This window comes from Staurois parvus, unplaced genomic scaffold, assembly GCF_062004578.1.
Source record: "Staurois parvus isolate SC_StPar_1 unplaced genomic scaffold, SC_StPar_1.0 ptg000154l, whole genome shotgun sequence".
In the NCBI taxonomy this organism is placed as follows: domain Eukaryota; kingdom Metazoa; phylum Chordata; class Amphibia; order Anura; family Ranidae; genus Staurois; species Staurois parvus.
The window spans coordinates 25333110-25351380 of record NW_028317950.1 but is presented as its reverse complement, the minus strand read 5'-3'; the positions used below and the strand labels follow the sequence as shown (position 1 = coordinate 25351380).

The following is an 18271-nucleotide window of genomic DNA, read 5'->3' as shown; positions in this document are numbered from 1 at the left end:
GGGGGGGGGGTGCGGGACCTGCTCTGTGTCAGTGGACACACTGAGAGGAGCTCAGGAGTGAGTTTGCATGATTTCCCCCATAGCAAACAGCTTGCTAGAGGGGAACTTGATGGGGGAGGAGCCAGGAGTGCTAGCGGGGGACCACAGAAGAGGAAGAACTATGCACATTTACAATCGCTTCAACCTCTGCACAGAGAGTACGCAAACATGGGTACCAAAATGTAAACAAACCTGTGCTGAGAGCGAATGCCCTGTGAGCTCCCATGAAAATTATCGGTGCCTAACTGAAAGCTCCCGATCACGTGACTGCTGTGACAGCTAATCACGGTGGTGACATGATCATAAACTTGCCTCCCGACATCAGGAACTCCTTAAAGGGTAGGGAAGCACCTGTGTTAAGGATTATCTTTACTTTTGTAAAGGAGACAGCACAGATAGAAGGAATATCTGTAGTAATGTAGCGGAGGCACAAGAGGGTGCTTCAAAGTGCAGCAGATTAAGTCATTTATTAGATATTCACTTTTACTCCTATTTCATGTGAGTGACTCTTTGTGTTTTTTTTAATTTATTTAATCTGCTGCACTTTGAAGCGCCCTCTTGTGCCGCCTTTACACTACTACTGCAGGTATTCTTTCTATCTGTTGAGGAGCTGTGTCCTGTGAAGTCCTTTGAAGCCAGCTGCATTACCTCATTTGGCATTATGCACTATTCAGCTAGGACTTCAGCACTCTAGAATCGACTGGCTTGTCTTTGTGCTATAATAGATTTTTATCTACTTATCCTCACTTTTGGCCAGTTGTATTTGTTCCCATTTTTACAAACTTATCGCTCAAAACAGACCTTAACCCAAATTTAAGCACACTTTTCTATTAATAAACACTTCACCAATTTATATCAAAAGATAAGATTTCAAAATATCTTTCTCTGTAGAGTAGGAGATGATAGATCACTCTTGAGGCATTTGAATAACTGAGATTTGAGAGAAGGAAAGTATGTGTATCAGTGAACCTTCTCGAAATTGTGACCTTTGGTCATTGCTTCATTTACGGATGAGGGCACTGGCCTGTAAATTCAGCATTGTGCTGCCAATTCCTAAGGTAAATAGCAGGCAAGTAGCATCTAACTAAACCCCATTATTGCCTGCATGCTTGTTGGCAATCTGTGTATAACTGAATAACCTAGACAGTCTTGTTTCTGCTAAAGGTAAGGGGATTTACAGCGCCTTGGTAGTTCATTGAGAGCCACAAGCCAATAGTCGCTAAGGCTGTCGGGAGCCCAGCACAGCCACATTTTTTAAAAATTTGATAGAAGATCCCCTGCTAGTTATGAAAACGGGGGATCCGGGGGGAGCAGGGGTCAGTCATTTCATAACATGTTACACCCTTAATATGGATGTAACGTGTTATGAAAGGTGAACTTATTGTTTCAGCTTTGGCAATAAAACCTGGAAGCTGATTAGTTTCTATACACTGCTGCACCAGATTTTACATCATGCAGTTTTAGTAAATAACCTCCTTAGTCTCCGCAATATTCGTGCCTATTCCAGCCTAACAGGCACATCAGATAGTTTACTTTCCCTCAGGCCTTCATGCTAGCTGCAGGTGCCTTCCAGTATATACTCCCCATGATTTCAGGGACAGATGACCTTGAGGGGTTGCATTTATGGGCTCTTTTAGGCTACTTTTGTTAGTATCCCCGCTGTCAAGAGGTGAAGTGGTTAACTTACCTCCAAGTCTGGACTCGTTTATGAGTAACTCCACTTTTGTTAAGAAAAAACTTTTTTTGAGTGACGTGTATATTGCAGGGATTTTACCAAACTTTGTTGCAGTTTCCTACCTTTTGTTATTCTGAAGAAATACAGTGGGTACATTAAAAAAAAATCACCCCCCCCCCCCCCCGTTAAAATAATCACATTTTACTGAATTGAAGACACAGTTTTTGTTTTATCCATCTGTATTTATCACATCCAAGTGAAATATAACACCAACATGTCAGAAAAAAAATTTAAAAACAGAATCACGTAATTGGAAAAAGAATCACCCCCCTCCTAAAAAGGATTCAGGTTTAGTTAATCACCCAAAGCCATTTGACTTCCAATTGTGATCAGCAGTGGTCATTTTGATTAGCGTAGCATGAAAAGAGCTTTCCTGGAGCATTTCAGTCCCTGGTAGTGCAACTGACGCAAACAATCAACTATGGGTGGCAAGGCACTGTAAAGAGATCTACAGGATAAAGTTGTGGACAGGCACAAGTCAGGAGAAAAAAAAAAATTAAAAGCTTTATCAATGCCTAGAAGCACAGTGAAGTCTATTATTAAGAAGTGGGAGGTATTTGTTACAACACAGACCCTCCCTGTATCAGGACGTCACTCCAAATTGCATGAAAGAGCCAGGAGAAACTGGTCAGAGAGACTACCAAGAGGCCTACAACAACTCTGAAGCAGTTGCAGGAATTTATTATTTATTACAGGTACTTCTATAGCGCCGTCAATTTATGTAACGCTTTACATATATATTGTACATTCACGTCAGTCCCTAACCCTCAAGGGGAGTAAAATCTAAAATCCCTAATTCACATTCATACATACACATACTAGGGCCGATTTAGACAGGTTCCAATTAACCTACCAGTATGTCTTTGGAGTGTGGGAGGAAACCAGAGTACCCAGAAGAAACCCGCGCAGGCACAGGAAAAACATGCAAACTCCAGGCAGGTGATACAGTGGTTGGGATTCGAACCAACAACCCTAGTACTGCCAGGCATTTAGCCACTGTGCTGCCCATGACAGAGTGGTCATTGTATGCATGTGACAACAATATCACAAATTCTCCACAATTGTAGCTTGTATGGGAGGATTGCAAGAAAAAAGCCGTCCACAAGAAAGGCCACATGCAGTCACCACTGAGCTTTGTCAAAACGCACCTTCTGAGGCCACATGGGAAAAGGTGTTGTGTTATGTTATGATCAGATGAGACTAAAATTGAATTATTTGTCCCGAACATTAAATTTATATGTCTGACGGAATCCAATTCAGCTCACCATCCAAATAACACCAGTCCTACAGTAAAGCACGGAGGTGGTAATATCCTGTTATGGGGGTGTTTCTCTATAGCGGGGACTGGAGCACTTGTTAGGATAGAAGGAAATACGGATGGAGCAAAATACTGTCGAATTCTTGAGGAGAATCTGCTGCCCTCTGCCAGAAAGTTGTCAATGGGAAGAAGGTTTACCTCCCAACATAATGACCCAAAGCACACAGCAAAAATGACCACACAGTGGTTGAAGAAAATGGGGAATGTTGTTGCTTGGCCTAGTCAGAGCCCAGACTTAAACCCCATTGAAAATCTGTGAAATGACCTGAAGACTGCAGTCCACACACAGTCACCATCAAATTTAACTGAACTTGAGCAGCTCTGCAAAGGAGAGTGGGCAAATATTGGAAGGGGGGGGGGGGGTAGGTTCTGACATGTTAGTGTTGTATCTTTCACTTGGATGTTATAAGTTGTACTGAGTAAATACAGCTGGATAAAGCAAAAACCGTCTGTCTTAATTTTAGATAGCAAAGCAACAAAATGTGGTTATTGTAAAGGGGGGTGATTCTTTTCTATATCCACTGTAGCAGTTTCTCTCTGTTCATGTACAAAGTGAATGTGATTGGGAGTGACTTTTTCATTATTAATCAGCTGCTGCACTTGCAGGTCCTTAATGAAGAAAGTTGCAGGGTCTGAATCCCTTTAGGCGAGATTAAGCCTTTGGGAGTACCTCACTGAAACTGAAATATTTGTTGCCAAGGATGCCCAAAATCGGATCTGTATCTTAGTGCAGACTTCTGGGAAAATCAGTGAGCCAATTGCACAGCAGGGAATGACATTTGGGGGGTGAAGCATTCAGTACACCATCTGTGTACAGAATGCCTCCAGTTTGTCCTATTGCATTGCTTTGTACAGGAAATTACAGTGCTGCAGATTAAAAAGGAAAGGTAATTTGTTACATTTTTTTTTACTAACGTTCTATTACAATATGGCTTACGTCGCATATATATGAACTATATTTATTTTTTTCCCTATGTTACCCTTTAAGAATGGTCTAATGGTCTGTTTTGTGGTATAGGCCTTGTTTGCATAAGTGGCCCTGTGAATTGGGAGAATTGTTCTTATGAATATACCTAAAAATGTACTCTATGGGGGTCATTTATTAAAACTGGCGAGTGCAAAATCTGGTGCAGCTCTGCATAGAAACCAATCAGCTTCCAGGTTTTTTGTCAAAGTTTAATTAAGCAAGCTGTTAGAAGCTGATTGGCTACCATGTACAGCTGCACCAGATTTTGCACTCTCCAGTTTTAGCAAATCAACCCGTGTATTCTGGAATATAGTTGTCTTTATGCATAAATGTGCATAGACAACATGTGAGAAAATGGTTTAGAGATAAGACTTCTGATTCCATTGGCATGACCAAAGGTATCTTTATTCAATGTCTCAGGCCTTATATGTGAAATTCACAACCAATCACTCTTTCTATGTGATGTTAATCATTTTTGAGTAATAGACCTCATTGCAGTTTTGTTCTTTGTTTTCCTATGTAGATACACCTCAGCAATCTTGTATGTATTATACAGGATACTCTAGGTATATTTACATGCATGACATTAGAGTCAGTTCTTTATACATATATTACTTTGATTATATTCAGATTGTATTTGCCCTTGTGTATATGTACATGGATAGCTCAGGGGTTCTGGCTGCTGAGGCTCTATCCAGCAATGGATCAAATCCCTCATTCAGGCCTTACCAGATGCACTCTTTGGGCGTGATACTTGGTTCCAGTCATCTACCTTTTTGTAGGAAGGTTAAAAAATGTCACCTTTCTTGGAAAAAAGTGGTTGTGTAGACAGAAGGGTTTTTACCTTAATGCATTCGATGCATTAAGAGGGAAGAGGAGGATCAGGGCTGCTCTGTGCAAAACTATTGCACAGAGCAGGGCGATATGACGTTTGTTAGTTTTAAAAATGTTACTTTTTTAGAATAAGTTTAAACATATAACTCATGGAGTAATCTAAGTTTTCCCATCTAATACTAAACTGCTTGCTAGAAAGAAAATAGGAAAGCCAGAATACTTAAAACAGAGGAAATAAATGGGCTTGTCCTCGAATAAGCTGTCCTGGAAGATGATTCGGGAAAGCAGAGCTATCTAGTAATTCAATTTCAATGAATCTTTCAGGACAGCAAGGCTTCCTGCCTTACATTCTGTATTATATTGTTATTATGGTATTCCACTACTGCCTTCAGTTATTACTGAGGAGACTAGGCAACTGTGCTGTCTTTATTCATTGTAGATATGTTTTCTGTTTTTAGGTAGGTGGAACATCTTTCTCATAAACTGTCCTGGAAGATTAATGGGAATTAGGTTACCAGGTAACTGTTTTTTTTTTTCTTCATTTTGTGTAACGTAGGGGAGGGTAAAACACTGCCAGCTTTTTGCTGTCTGTGTGTAATTAGGGAGCGTTCCCTTGAAGATTTATTGAAATACATACATGGTTCACATTAAGTGCATTGAAGCATCTGTCACCTTTTTTTTTAATTCCTCTTTCTAGAAATAGTTTTCTGGTCTTTTGAAGAACATTATTTAAAGTGATAGTAAACATTTTTTAATTTTAACTACAGGTAAACTTATAATAAAGCTTACCTATAAGTAAAATGAATATCTCCTAATTGTGCACAATTTAGGAGGTTTTTATTTTTTTATTTATTTAATTTTTTTTAGCTGGCGCATGCACCCTGAAGGAGCGGCATATCCATGCCATTCCTTCAGAGCCGTGTGCTGTAGCCCGTGACTCCCGCACACATGCAGTGATGTAATCACGGTCTGGCCTGTCAGACAGCCCGCGCTTGCAAACCTGAAAGGAAGAAGGGTGAAGATGGAAGCTTCTACAGCGGTGACAGCGTGCCGCTGGAGGGCTTTGTTTTAATTGAAGTTAGGTGGCGGTGCACACTAGCATATTGACGTTACCTTGCAGGGGACTTTTTTTCAAATTTCCTTTGATAGTGACATTATGTGCCGTTTGGATCTTTGTATTGGCAACATGACTTTGGTTGGATCAGAATAAGTGAGGTTTATATTGTGTTGGGCTGGCTGTAATCAAGTTTGACTGTGTTCCATCAGCTGGCTCTATTTATCCTTAGTTGGGATTGATTTAAAAGAGAAGTTTGAGATTTAGAAACAAACAAAAAAGGCAAATACACATACCCAGGTGGATGCAACATTAGTCCGATGCTGCATCTGTCCCTGCAGGCTATAAGACCAAGAACTGAGCGTTCAAAGGCTGCACTTCAATGAGCATAGCTGGTAACTGTCAGTTACAGGCTCTCTGTTCTGCCCCTCCCGCACTCACAGGAGCGCCGAGCTGTGAAGGGCATGGGGGTGGCTGGCTAAGGCTGTTAGTGGCTTACTGAGTCTGCTGCCGTTCAGGAATCTGGGTGGATCCCGACTTTAAAGTCAGGAGGATCTCTCCAGAGCTTGGACCAGCTCAGTGAGTGCTGAGTATGGGTCACAGGAATGCAGAATTATTTGTATTCCTGTGACCCACAGAAGAGCTTTGGCCCTACTTCTCCTTTAACTTGGTGGGCAGAGCCCAATAGGTATATAAAAAAAAAAATTCTCCTGAACAAATGACAAATGTTAAACATTTTATTCACTCAGGTGTCCTACATGTAATTGGTTTAGGAGAGGAGTGTGTTTCATGTTAGATCCATATTTAGGGTGTAAAATCAAACATTGTCACATTGCCCAACCCCCTACCCTCAAAGCCCCCTCCCTGAAGTGCCCTTTTTTTTACTTGAATTTATGCCCACACAACCACATAATTAATTCACACTTCCATTCATAGCCTGAACACTGAACAAAAGAAATCCATATGTATGGCCAGTTTAAAGAGGATTTACAGCTTAAATATCACATTAAACAGCTACAGTACAGAATGATGTGGCAGCTGTGTGTGTTTTAATATACCGTAGTAGCGTTTGCTACATAAAGCAAATGGTGCAGTGCTTCAGCAGAAGTATACCAGTGACTTTCCGTCTGCTGTTGGAATTAGAGAGTTGGTCTTGGTGCTTCTCTACCATTCAGGAGAAGCCTTGTATTTTTAACCATGACTACAAGGCTTCCTCTGATTAGCCAAAGTGGAGAAACTATTTAAAACTGGAATTCTACTTTTGGCAAAGAGTGGAAAACTCTTCATGACACCATATGGAATTCATATGGATGGGGGTTGCGACTCCCCTTATTGATGACTTACACTTTAGCAGTCAAATTGTAATAACACCTACTTTGTGTTTCATGTCCCCATTCACGTAGCATAACAAAAAAAAAAAAAAACTTTTTTAGATTCACAATTCTGGACACTCCAGCAAGAAAAAATCCTTGAAACTTTAGTTTGAGGGGTCTGGCTCAGCAGCTGTGTTTGCAGTAATTACCCTGTATGTACTCTGCATCAAGAGATCTTGACTATGGGTGCTTTTTCCTGCGTGATCCACCATTCGTAGAAGTTGTACTACAGCTTCTCTGAATGGAACATGATCTTTGAATGGGGAACAGGTTGATGATAGCTCCGCCCCCTCCAGTCACAGATCCCGTGTACGGCGTCTATAAATGGCAGAGTGGGAAGGAAAGGGACAGGCATAGTTGGGCTCTCTTGATGAGGGGCTGATAGCCCACTAGTTGTATTAACTCCCACATCACCAGAAGATTTCACACCACAGCAAGGTTTCAACTAAAAACAGAAGAATCTGGGCAAGGGACACAAATACTCACTGTAAATTTTGCCACTTGTGTTGATTCTTTTGTTTGTGGCTAAACTTTAAAGAAGATTGTACTTCTTGCAGTATATGCTAATGAGGATGGACTTGAGACAGGCTCACTCTGACATTATTCAAAAAACCTTGCAGTCAGCCATGACGCATCCTCCTGAGAAACATCTAAAAGGTAAGAAACATATATATAAATAAATAAAAAATTGGGCATGCTGTTTGCAGGGATGTGGAAATTTTTGAAAAAACTACTTGTCCAGGGACTAAATCGGGGCCCTAATCTACTTGTCCCTCGTGACAATCTTCTTGTCCAGATAAAAAAAAAAAACATTTTAAACAAAACGATATTTAAATCAGAGGTGATTGTAGGAATGTTGGGCTTTTAAAAACAAAAGATGCTTTATGGCGACTTAAATGTGTAATATTTTTACCATTGTGCAGTTTATCTCCTCCTCCCCTCCCTGCCTCTCTCCAGCACCACATCCGGGGACTAGCAGGGAGGAGAGAGACCTTGCAGTGTAACCAGCACCGATTGGCTGCTCGTCAGGAAAGGGTGGTCAGGGCTTATACTTTATCCCTTTCGCTGCCGGAGCTGTTATTGCGTTTTTTGCACACGTTTAAAAAATCATTGTAGGCTTGAAGATTACATGAAACCCCCTAACATGATATATTTTCTGAAAGCAGAGACAAGTAAGTTAATTTTAGGGCACAAAAAAAAAGCAATAAACTGTCTTATTTTTTTTGTAAAATATAAAAGATGAGGTTGCATCAAGTAAATAGATATCCAACTTGTCAAACCTTAAATTTGTGCGCGCTCGTGAAATGGCGACGAACTTGAGTACCCTATATTCTGTATAGGTCAACACATTTAAGGCTCCTTATAGGTCATCAGTTTAGTGTTAGAGGAGGTCTGGTGCTAGAATTATTGCTCTCGTTCTGGTGTGCGCAGTGATATGTAACGTGTATCGCAGTCGACGCGTAGGCGCCCCAGCGTGTGCTTTTACGTTTGTAGGTGCGCATATATGGGGGTGGGGGCCTCAATATTTTTTTTGGAAGGGAGGGGGTGGTAAGTGCTTGGGTGTAACTTTCACTTTTTACAATAAAAAAAAATATTTTTTTTCCAACACATAGGGGACATAGTCCCCTATGTGATGATTTTTGGTGACAAATTCTCTTTGAGACGTCCAAGGTCTAAAAGACCCTGCATGTCTCCCCTCTGCTCCACTGAATGGAATGTGGTGCACATCGCACCATATTACATTCTTTCCCAGGGATTGCATTAAAATCTCTCAGCGGGGAACCAGAATTGACATCATAACGTCACTTCCGGGTCAGCACAAGGAGGGGAGTGGACTTGTCCGCTCTTCTCCCTCCCCTCTTGCCGACGGCGAGCCCGGCCCCCAGATGGGCAAGCGGAGCCCAGGAGACCTCACGCCGGGGGTGCGGAGAGGCTGGCACTGTGTGAAGCAATTGGCAGCAACGCTGCCGCCTATTGCTTCACCTGACAGGTGAGCCCTGCTGCTTGCCCGCAGCAGGGCTAAAGGTAGAAAGAAATTACCTGCCCAACACCCGGAACTAAATGTCCCTGGTGTCGGGCGATAGGAATCCCAATATCCCTGCTGTTTGAGTGGAAACACATAACATATATTGGGGGGTTTCTCAAATTTGACTGCAAAAGTAGAAATACTCTTTACCAAGCATAGTTTTATAATTGCTTTCCAGTGTTGCCTTGATGAGCATGATTTTATAACTGAGCTTGTAGATACCTTGAAGACAAAGTTAGATCTGTCCCCTGAGTTTCAGCTGTATGCTTTTCTTTGTACTTCTACTGTGTGTTTCAGTAATCTCCTCAACCATTAGCTCCTACTGCTAATGGTTGAGGATCAGTTAATAATTTAAGGGGGGGGGCAGGGGGGAGCTGCACCTAAAAGGTTTTTTTCCTTAAAGTGGTTGTACAGGCAGAAAGGTTTTTAACCTTAATGCATTCTATGCATTAAAGTAAAAAACCTTGTGGGTGCAGCTCCCCCTTCAGCCCTCCCTTATATTTACCTGAGCTCCATCTCGATCCAACGATGTGCATGAGAGCCGTGGGTGTCTCCCGCCTGATTGTCATTGACTCCTGCTTCTGCCAATCACTGCCAGTGAGCAAATGAGGAGAGGGTGAGGGTGGGGCCTAGCTGCGCTTTGTGTGAATGGACAGTGTCCATTCATCGGAGCGCAGCTCGGGAGTGAGCTTTCTCGAGTGCCCCCATAGCAAGAGGCTTGCTATTGGGTGTACTCATCGGGGGGGGGGAGCCATGACCATCAGAGGGGGACCCAAAAAGAAGAGGATTGGTGCTGCTCTGTGCAAAAATTACACAGAGCAGGTAACTAATGTGGTTGTCTAGGTTTGAGTGAAAAATGACATGCTGGAAGCCTTGCATGTGTTCTTTTGGTAAGTTAAGACGGGAATCCAAACTCCTAGCAGGTCATAACTAGTAGATCCTAACTCTGCGATCTTGCACAGCATTTAAAACAAGCATCCAATCGTAGTCAGCAGTTTTTTTTTGTTTTTTTCCAAAACATTGTTCTTTTGGCTGCCAAGTCATTTTGTTTCTGAAGTCTTGTTTTCCAAATTTTTTTTTATTTTTATTTTAAACTTACCCTGTGCTCTGCTAATCACCTCTAGAAACGTGACATTTGTTCTAAATAAACTTTACATTACCAGCTCTTGTTAAGTTTAGGTTTCCATTACTTGTTGCTCTTCACCAAAGCGCATTTCAGTTTTCAGTGGATGTGCACAATAAAAGTGGTATTAAACCCAAAAGCAAACATTTATTATATTACAGCTTACCAATTCTTAGATGTGATGGTTGCCTTCAGTTTCTTTTGTAGACTTTCTTTCCTTTATTTTAATCTGGTGATCCAGCTGGTAAGTCTGTTTTTCAACAGGAGCTTTCCTGAAAATGTAGTAGTTAGGCCCCTTTCATACGGGACAGATTCCATGTAGAGTCTGCTCCGATCAGCAGAGAAATGCAGTATGATCTGAAGTTTGGCTTCAATGTGTTAGTGCATCTAAATCTGCTAGTACATCTAACAGCCAGTCATCACAACACACACACTTCCAAAGGTACCTCTGTTGGTCATTCAGAGTGGGGGCTCTCTAATACAGGTGACATGTTACTTGCCAGATCACAAGGTGAAAACTGAGAGAAAAAAGCCTAACAAAAGAAAACTAATACGGCCACCACATGTAATGATTGGTAAGCTACAATTTATTACATTTTTGGCTTAATACTGTTTTAAGGATAAAAAGTTAATTGGGAGGGTGGGGTGGGGGGCGCTCACGAGCAGCGCTTGAGGATGGCCGCTTGGTAATCATGCTCCTCCACCATGGGCACATCAGCAATCAATCCAGCCTCCTGGAGAGCTTTCCACCATCCTCTTCCAGCACTCCCGTTCTCTGCCGACCCTGCTGCAGCACATGGGGAAGAAAACAACAGCCACCCACGCCTCCAGCACCAGAACAGACCCTTCCGGTCCTGAGGCCTGCCCACCCACACATGTCGGAAGCCCCAGCCTCAATTATGGAGGCTTCACCACTGCTCCTCCCAGGCAACCCGGATGCTCCCTCAGCCATTGAGAGACTGCCGGACATCTCTCCTGATCACCCGCTGCCCACCTTGCGGGACGCAGATCTCCTGGACAGATTTAAAACCATGCTGCAGAGGGAGCTCACTACAAGCCACCTCCAGACTGGCTGCTCATCTCACCAAGGAGATCTGAGAACTAGGCAACAGCACCAATGCCCATGAAGATCAGATGGATGCTGCAGTCACAGTCATTAAAAAAATCATTAGCTGGACCTCTCACATCTGAAAAAGGAGCTCTCCTGCAGTTGGAGGACTTTGAAAACCTGTCCCGTCGGGGTAACCTGAGTTGGTGCGGGGATACCGATAGATCGTCTAGAGTTTGATCGCATCCACTGAGCTCTGGGGCCGAAGTAGACCGAGGGTCTCCCCGGGGATATCATAATTAAATTCACCCACTACTGCACGAAAGAAAGCTTTTGCGGGCCGTACGAGATGAACAGGATCTTCATTTCCAGGGCCACCCATATCAATTGTTTGCAGACCTGGCACCATCCACCATACAGAAACGCTGACAACTGAAGCCATTCATATCAGTCCTCCTGAACTGTTACTTTAAATTCCAATGGGGCTTCCCATTCAAGCCTACTTTCACATACCAAGGCTGGAGCCATGTTGTCCACAACCCGGAAAAGGCCAAGTTGACCCTGGAGGCACTGCACCTTTTGCCCCCGCGGGACACCATCAACAGCCTGGCGCATCCTCCTTCCACTTAACTGGGTCACATGTGGGAGAAAGTTGGAAGCAGTAAATGCTCCCTCCCCGGTACACCTCTGCTATCAAGATCTTCACCCTCCAATCCAGGCTAAGTTCAGATGGGAGGGTAAGCTCTACTTTTCCTCATTATATGGCCTGGTCCACTGGTCATGAGCCCCTTTGATCCCAACACTGCGTTGGCCCTGATTGTCCCCTGTTGGGCGAAATGTTCCTATGTTTTACTGTTTTTACACTCAGAACTTTATATCCTGCTGTAAATGATGATGCATGCTGACTGTGTTCCCTGGCTCCCGCTGGATCCTTGACCCATTGTTGCTCAGGGACTGAACTAATCTGAACTGGTGTTTCCAGCATTGGATTACTTTTCTTTCACCCAGCAGGAGCTTTTGCGGTCCTGAAAGCTTCTTAACCTTATTGCCATAGGCTTCTTCTGCCCTCATTCCACCCCCTTTTTTTTCTGATTTACCACTCCCTTCTGGCTGGATTCTCCTGTTAGTTACTTTCTTGTTGACTCATGTTATGGGGGGAAAGAGGGTGGCCTTTAGATCATGATGTGTGTGTTTTTTATGTTACATGTCAGAAGCTTCCCTGTCTTGCGGTCCTGTAATGTCTGTTGTTATTGTCGGTCCCCTTGACCACTTGGCCCGCAACCCAGGAATGCTTCCTCCTTTGCTCTGGTGGTTTGTTTGTCATTGCTGTTCTTCTCTATTTTGCGCTTTACTTGTGGCCCTCAATTCGGGTGCGGCTACATGGTCCACCTTCCGATCCCCCCTTCCCTTCCCATTTAATCTCCCCTCTCCACTATGCTTCCTATATTCAGTCCCCCCTGTGTCTGATGATAGAGCCACCCTTCTGAGTGGACGCTGGGACGCAATTTCCACTGGTTGTGGTATTGTTGCCCTTTCCTACAGTGTATATACTCCGTCCTCCTGTCTTTTTTTTTTCCCTTTCCTGTCGTCCTTTTCTTTTTTTTTCATGGATCTGGTGCTTCCCAGGGCACCTGTACACTTGAGGTTTGGACCGTGGTTCATTGCCTACCTAAGCAGCCAACCCCCCCCCCCGGATCCATTATGGCTCTAAAACTCTTTACTCTCAAAACATTCATGGCTTTAATTCTCAGGCCAAGCAGTCTAAGGTGTTTCATCTCAAGTCCCAAGATGTGGACATAGTCTGCCTGCAGGAGGCGAGAAGATTTTTCCAATCCTCTACACCACGATACCTCTCCCCTCATTATCCAACCTTTTTTTCTGCTCCTACCCCTGAGAAACATAGGGGAGTAGGAGAGTGGTGATTGCCTTTGTTTTCTTGCAACTTGGAGATAGCCAACCCCACTGGCAGGTACCTGCTTCTGTGAGGCACCATCTGGGACCATGAAGTGACCCTGGTAGGCTGCTACATGCCAAATGGGTTCCAAGACAAATTCTTCTTATTTGCTGAAAGTGATCTCGCAACACCAGAAAGGTATCCTCCTTTTGATGTGTGACTTGAATGTTCCTCTTAATTCTTCTCATTATCTTACTGGGGTGACCGCCTCTCATGACTTCTCATAGGAGTCCAAGTTGCACACCACACTGCAAACCTATGGCCTGGCAGATGTGTGGCGGGAACTACATCCCACCTCACGGGAATACACCTTTTACTCAGCTCCACATCACAGCTTCTGCAGAATAGATAATGTATTTATTTGCTTACATCATTTATCTTTAGTACATCCAGGCTTATCAGACCATGACCCTTTGGTTTTCCTACTGAACCATTCAGGCTTATCCTGACCCACCTACTAATGGAGACTAAATGATTCCCTTATCGCTACTCAAGCTTCGTACTCACAGATACACTCGCATATTCAATCCTATTTTGCAGACAACATTGGCTCATTGTCTTCTGCAGTTTCCTTATGGGAGGCCCACAAGGCCACCTTTAGGGGTCATCTGATCCAATCTGATCTCCTCCAGAAAATGCGCCAGAGAACGGAGGATGCAAATACTGACCTCTCTTGGCTACAGCAGATGCGGCTTGGAAAGCTCCTTCTACTGCGGCTAATTGGAAATCCTGAGATGCCATAGCTACTGAACTTGACCTTCTTTCTAACACGCAGGCTGAGAAAGCCTTATGCTGAATCAAACATAAGTTTTATACATGTGCCAATAAATCAGTGCCAATAAATCAGGGCCAATGTTGGCTAGGAAACTTAACTCGGTGGGCTGCACATACAAACCTGTTCAAATCCGAGTGAGTGGAGGTGGCCTTACCTCTGATCCCGGTGAAGACAGATTTGGAGATTTTTTATCTTCCCTGTACAAGAAACCAAACTCATTTATTACAGAACATGCTGACAGTTTTTTTTGTTTTTTTTTTATTGACCTACGCTTGCCCTTCTTATCACCTGCAGCCCGCGATGCCCTGAACATTGACTTTTCTGAAGCTGAAATCTATCAAGCTGTTAAATCCCTGAAGCCTTCCAAGGCTCCGGGCCCGGACGGGTTCTCAGGGCTATACTATAAAAAAAGTATACCCTTTTGGTCCACACTTAGCAGCTTTGTTCAACTCTCTGAAGCGGGGCTCCCGGCCTTCCCCAGAGTCTCTCAAAGCACACATCACCATGATTCCCAAGATATCTGATGACGCCTTTGAACTGCAAGCCTTCAGACCTATTTCTCTCTGAATGTAGATCTGAAGATTCTGGGGAAGGTCCTGAGCACCCGAATTAACAAATATTTACATTCCCTTATCCACAGGGATTAGGTTGGCTTCGTACAAGGAAGGACAGCCTGGGGATAATATCCGTAAAGTTGTCCATCTCATCCATATCTTGCTTCAACGCAAGATACCGGGTATCCTTAGACATATACAAAGAGTTTGACTCTCTCTCCTGGGATTACTTGACCTATACGCTTTCTTGTTGGGGGGTGTGGAAACTCCTTTCTAGCCTGGACTAAGGCTTTATACTCATCTCCTTTGGCCTCCTTGCCCTTCCCGATATTTCAGGGCATGAGACAGGGCTGCCCACTATCACCTGCACTTTTTGTTCTAGCTTTTGAACCCCTTGCTGCGGCCATCTGAAAGAATCCAGATATATCTAGTGTCCCTTATGCAGGAAACCACTACAAGGCAACATGCAGACGACGCCCTCCTGGTTCTAACTAATCCCCTCATTACTACAGGGTATATTGGACCGATTCTCGGCCATATCTGGCCTTCGCATTAATTTTTCCAAAACAATGGCATTGAACATTACTGTCCCTGCTGACGTAGTTGAACATTTGCAGCTACAGTTCCCATACTGTTGGGTGTCCCACTCCTTAGATTACATTGGAATTAAACTTACTACCTCTGATTCCACCTTGTTCTTAGCAAAATATTACTCTTTATTACGATCTTTGACTTCCCTCCTTACTTCATGGCAGTTTCCTTCTCTGTCATGGATACATGCTGTCAAAATTACAGTCTTGACTAAAGTCCTATACTATTTTGTTGGTTGTTTTTAATTTGCTTCATTTTTGTACATATATCAGCTGAAGTTGATGTATGTAGATTTTTACATCATACATTTTGTATTTTGCATTGCGTTAATTTGTGATGATGGATGCATGAGTAGAATCTGAAGGAAAAGCAAAACTTTAATCATCTGACTGGCTTCAGCACTTGATTTTACCCCCAGGACCACTCCTCTTATAACAGGGTTAAATCCCTGCTTTGGTCAGCAGCACAAAATTTGTCATCTGTTCAAGTCTTGGGTTAAATCAGGGGTGTCAAACTGGTGGCCCTCCATCTGTTGCGAAATTACAAGTCCAATCATGCCCCTACCTTTGGGAGTCATGCTTGTAACTGTCAATGGGTTAGAGGATTAACATGTAACACTTCCCTTATTCCTTGCTCCAATAGGCTTCCACTATGCTGTGTGACTGGTTGCCAAAAGCCGATTCATTTTACCAGTCACAGACTTTCTGATATATACAATGCAGGACCAGCAGTTTGAGAAAGCGATTAACAAGGTATTGGATCTTTTTCCTCTACCCCTATATTTAACAAGCTTTCAAAGGGAATCTATAGTCACTGTATACACTTTTATATTACATTAGCATTGTAATAGTGTTCCAAACAATAGTTCTTTTTGAGACTCCCAATAAAAGCTTGCTTAGAAATCTCCTTTCATGTTGAGTGCTTTCTGTCCATTGGTCATCTTTCTACAACTTTCTGAATTTTGAGCTACAATGAATTAATATATGACTACATTTTGACTAGTGGTGCACCGAAATGAAAATTCTGGTGTCGAAACCGATACCAAAAATTCAGAATGCATGTGGACGAAAAAACGAAATGTCTGTGTATGTGGGGAGGCTCCAAATTTTTTTTTTCTACTTTCATGTATATTTTTTTTTTTTCCTTTTTTTTTAACTTGTGATTTTATTGCTATCACATAGGGGATAAATAATTTCCTATGTGATAGCTTGTGAGTGACAGGTCCTCTTTGTGAGGGGGTGGGGGGCAGTGTGTGCAAGGAGGGGGCAGCAGAGGAGCAGTGTATACAGAGCGGCTCCCTCACTGGCTGTCGCTATCTGTTAGTGCCAGTTTTTAAATGCAATTTCCGGCTTTTTTTTTTCTTTGCTATGAGCTGTCACTTTCCCCAGAGCTATTGGAAACTTTGTTTCTTTTATCACTGGAAAGAAACTAAAAGGAAACTTTGTTTCTTTTAGCTGGGGGGAAAGTGACAGCGAATTCTGTGAGCTATAGTGAAGAAGAAAAAAGTCGGTGAAAACATTTAAAAACCAGCACTGACACATGGTGACAGCCAGTCACTGTACACACTGCTCCTCTCCTACCTTTCTCAGCCATTCCGTCAATCCCCCCCCCCCCGCACCACCGATAGGGCTATTTTTGGCTGATGTGTTTCCATACTGTTGAAAGGGTGTGTGTGTGTGTATATGCTGGGTCTTATTTACAAAGGTACTGAGGCCCATAGATTGTGAATGGGCTGTATGTTTTTGCTGTTTGAGTTACCAGGTACTGCATGTAGGAAGCCCATTTGGGTCCTTTCACATGGACGTTCCGTTTTGTTTTGTTTTTTCTTTTTTTTCATCAGTTCAGTCGCTTTTTTTTTTTTTTTTCAAAATCGAAGTTAAACGGATCAAGACTTCACTTTTTACCTTGCTTTTGGTATCAGTTTACATCCATTTGTGATCCGTTTAAATCTGTTTTTGAGCCGATTGCAATCCGCTTACATCCGTTTTACATCTGGTTTTCATGAGTCATGGAAATTCCCCAAGGCACTTTGCTCTAACTCGGCATGCATTGTGCTTCCCATGCTGCTTTGTGGCCCCAGTGAATGACTCTATGTACATCACCGTGTTCTTCCTGTCTCTTTCCTGTTATTTTGTGTTTTTTATTTTCTTAATTTTTTTATTATTGTTTTATTGAAAATAAAGAAAAATATATATCCTAATTTGCAGAAAAACAGATGTTAGCGGATCGGATGTAAGCGGATGTCGTCCGGTGACATCTGTTTTTCGTCCGTTCCAGGTTTTGTTTTTTTACAGAAGAAAAATAGGGATTTCTTTAAAAAAAAATAAAAACGATGTTCACAGATGCAGACATTAACCAGTTCCCCGCCATTTGGGTGCAGCGTTGCATGACTGCGGAGTTGTCAGTCAAAGTAACGCAGCGCCGTATCGCAAAAAATGGCCTGGTCAGGAAGGGGGGTCTGGAGGGCAAGTGCTTAACTGATGTAAACAGATGATTATCCATTTACATGAGCTAGTCTGTAGAAATACATGGGTATCCGTTTTTCATCCGTAAAAGGACAGATGAAAACCAGACATATGGAGCGCCCCTGTGATAGGACCCTTGGTGTATATGGACGCACTCACTGCACAGACATTGCTAATATGATGATCATTCAGATGAGCACCCCAAGCACAGATGCATTGGGGTTGATTTACTATAACTGGAGAGTGCAAAATCTGGTGCAGCTCTGCAATCTGTGGCAGTAAAACCAATCCGCTTCCAGGTTTTACTGCCAAAGCCTAATTGAACAATCTGAAGCTGCACCAGAGTCTAAATGCTCCAGTCTTGGTAAATCTACCCATGTGGGGCTGCTCACCCACACACGTCAAATTAGAATGA

The 18271-nt window shown here is 42.9% G+C and overlaps 1 protein-coding gene across 2 annotated transcripts in view; it reads left to right on the top strand.

Moving 5' to 3' along the window:
* Positions 1–18271, top strand: part of ZBTB34 (zinc finger and BTB domain containing 34) — a 41934-nt gene that overhangs the window by 10326 nt on the left and 13337 nt on the right. Inside the window, exons 1-2 of one of the 2 annotated variants that reach the window (XM_089675291.1) lie at positions 5350–5411; positions 7878–7977. The exons of the other annotated variant lie outside the window; for it this stretch is intronic. Of the exons in view, the coding sequence (XP_089531417.1) occupies positions 7881–7977 (97 nt within the window). The 5' untranslated portion in view covers positions 5350–5411; positions 7878–7880. Of the gene's footprint in view, positions 1–5349; positions 5412–7877; positions 7978–18271 lie in introns of those variants that run through there. 2 annotated transcript variants of the gene reach the window in all.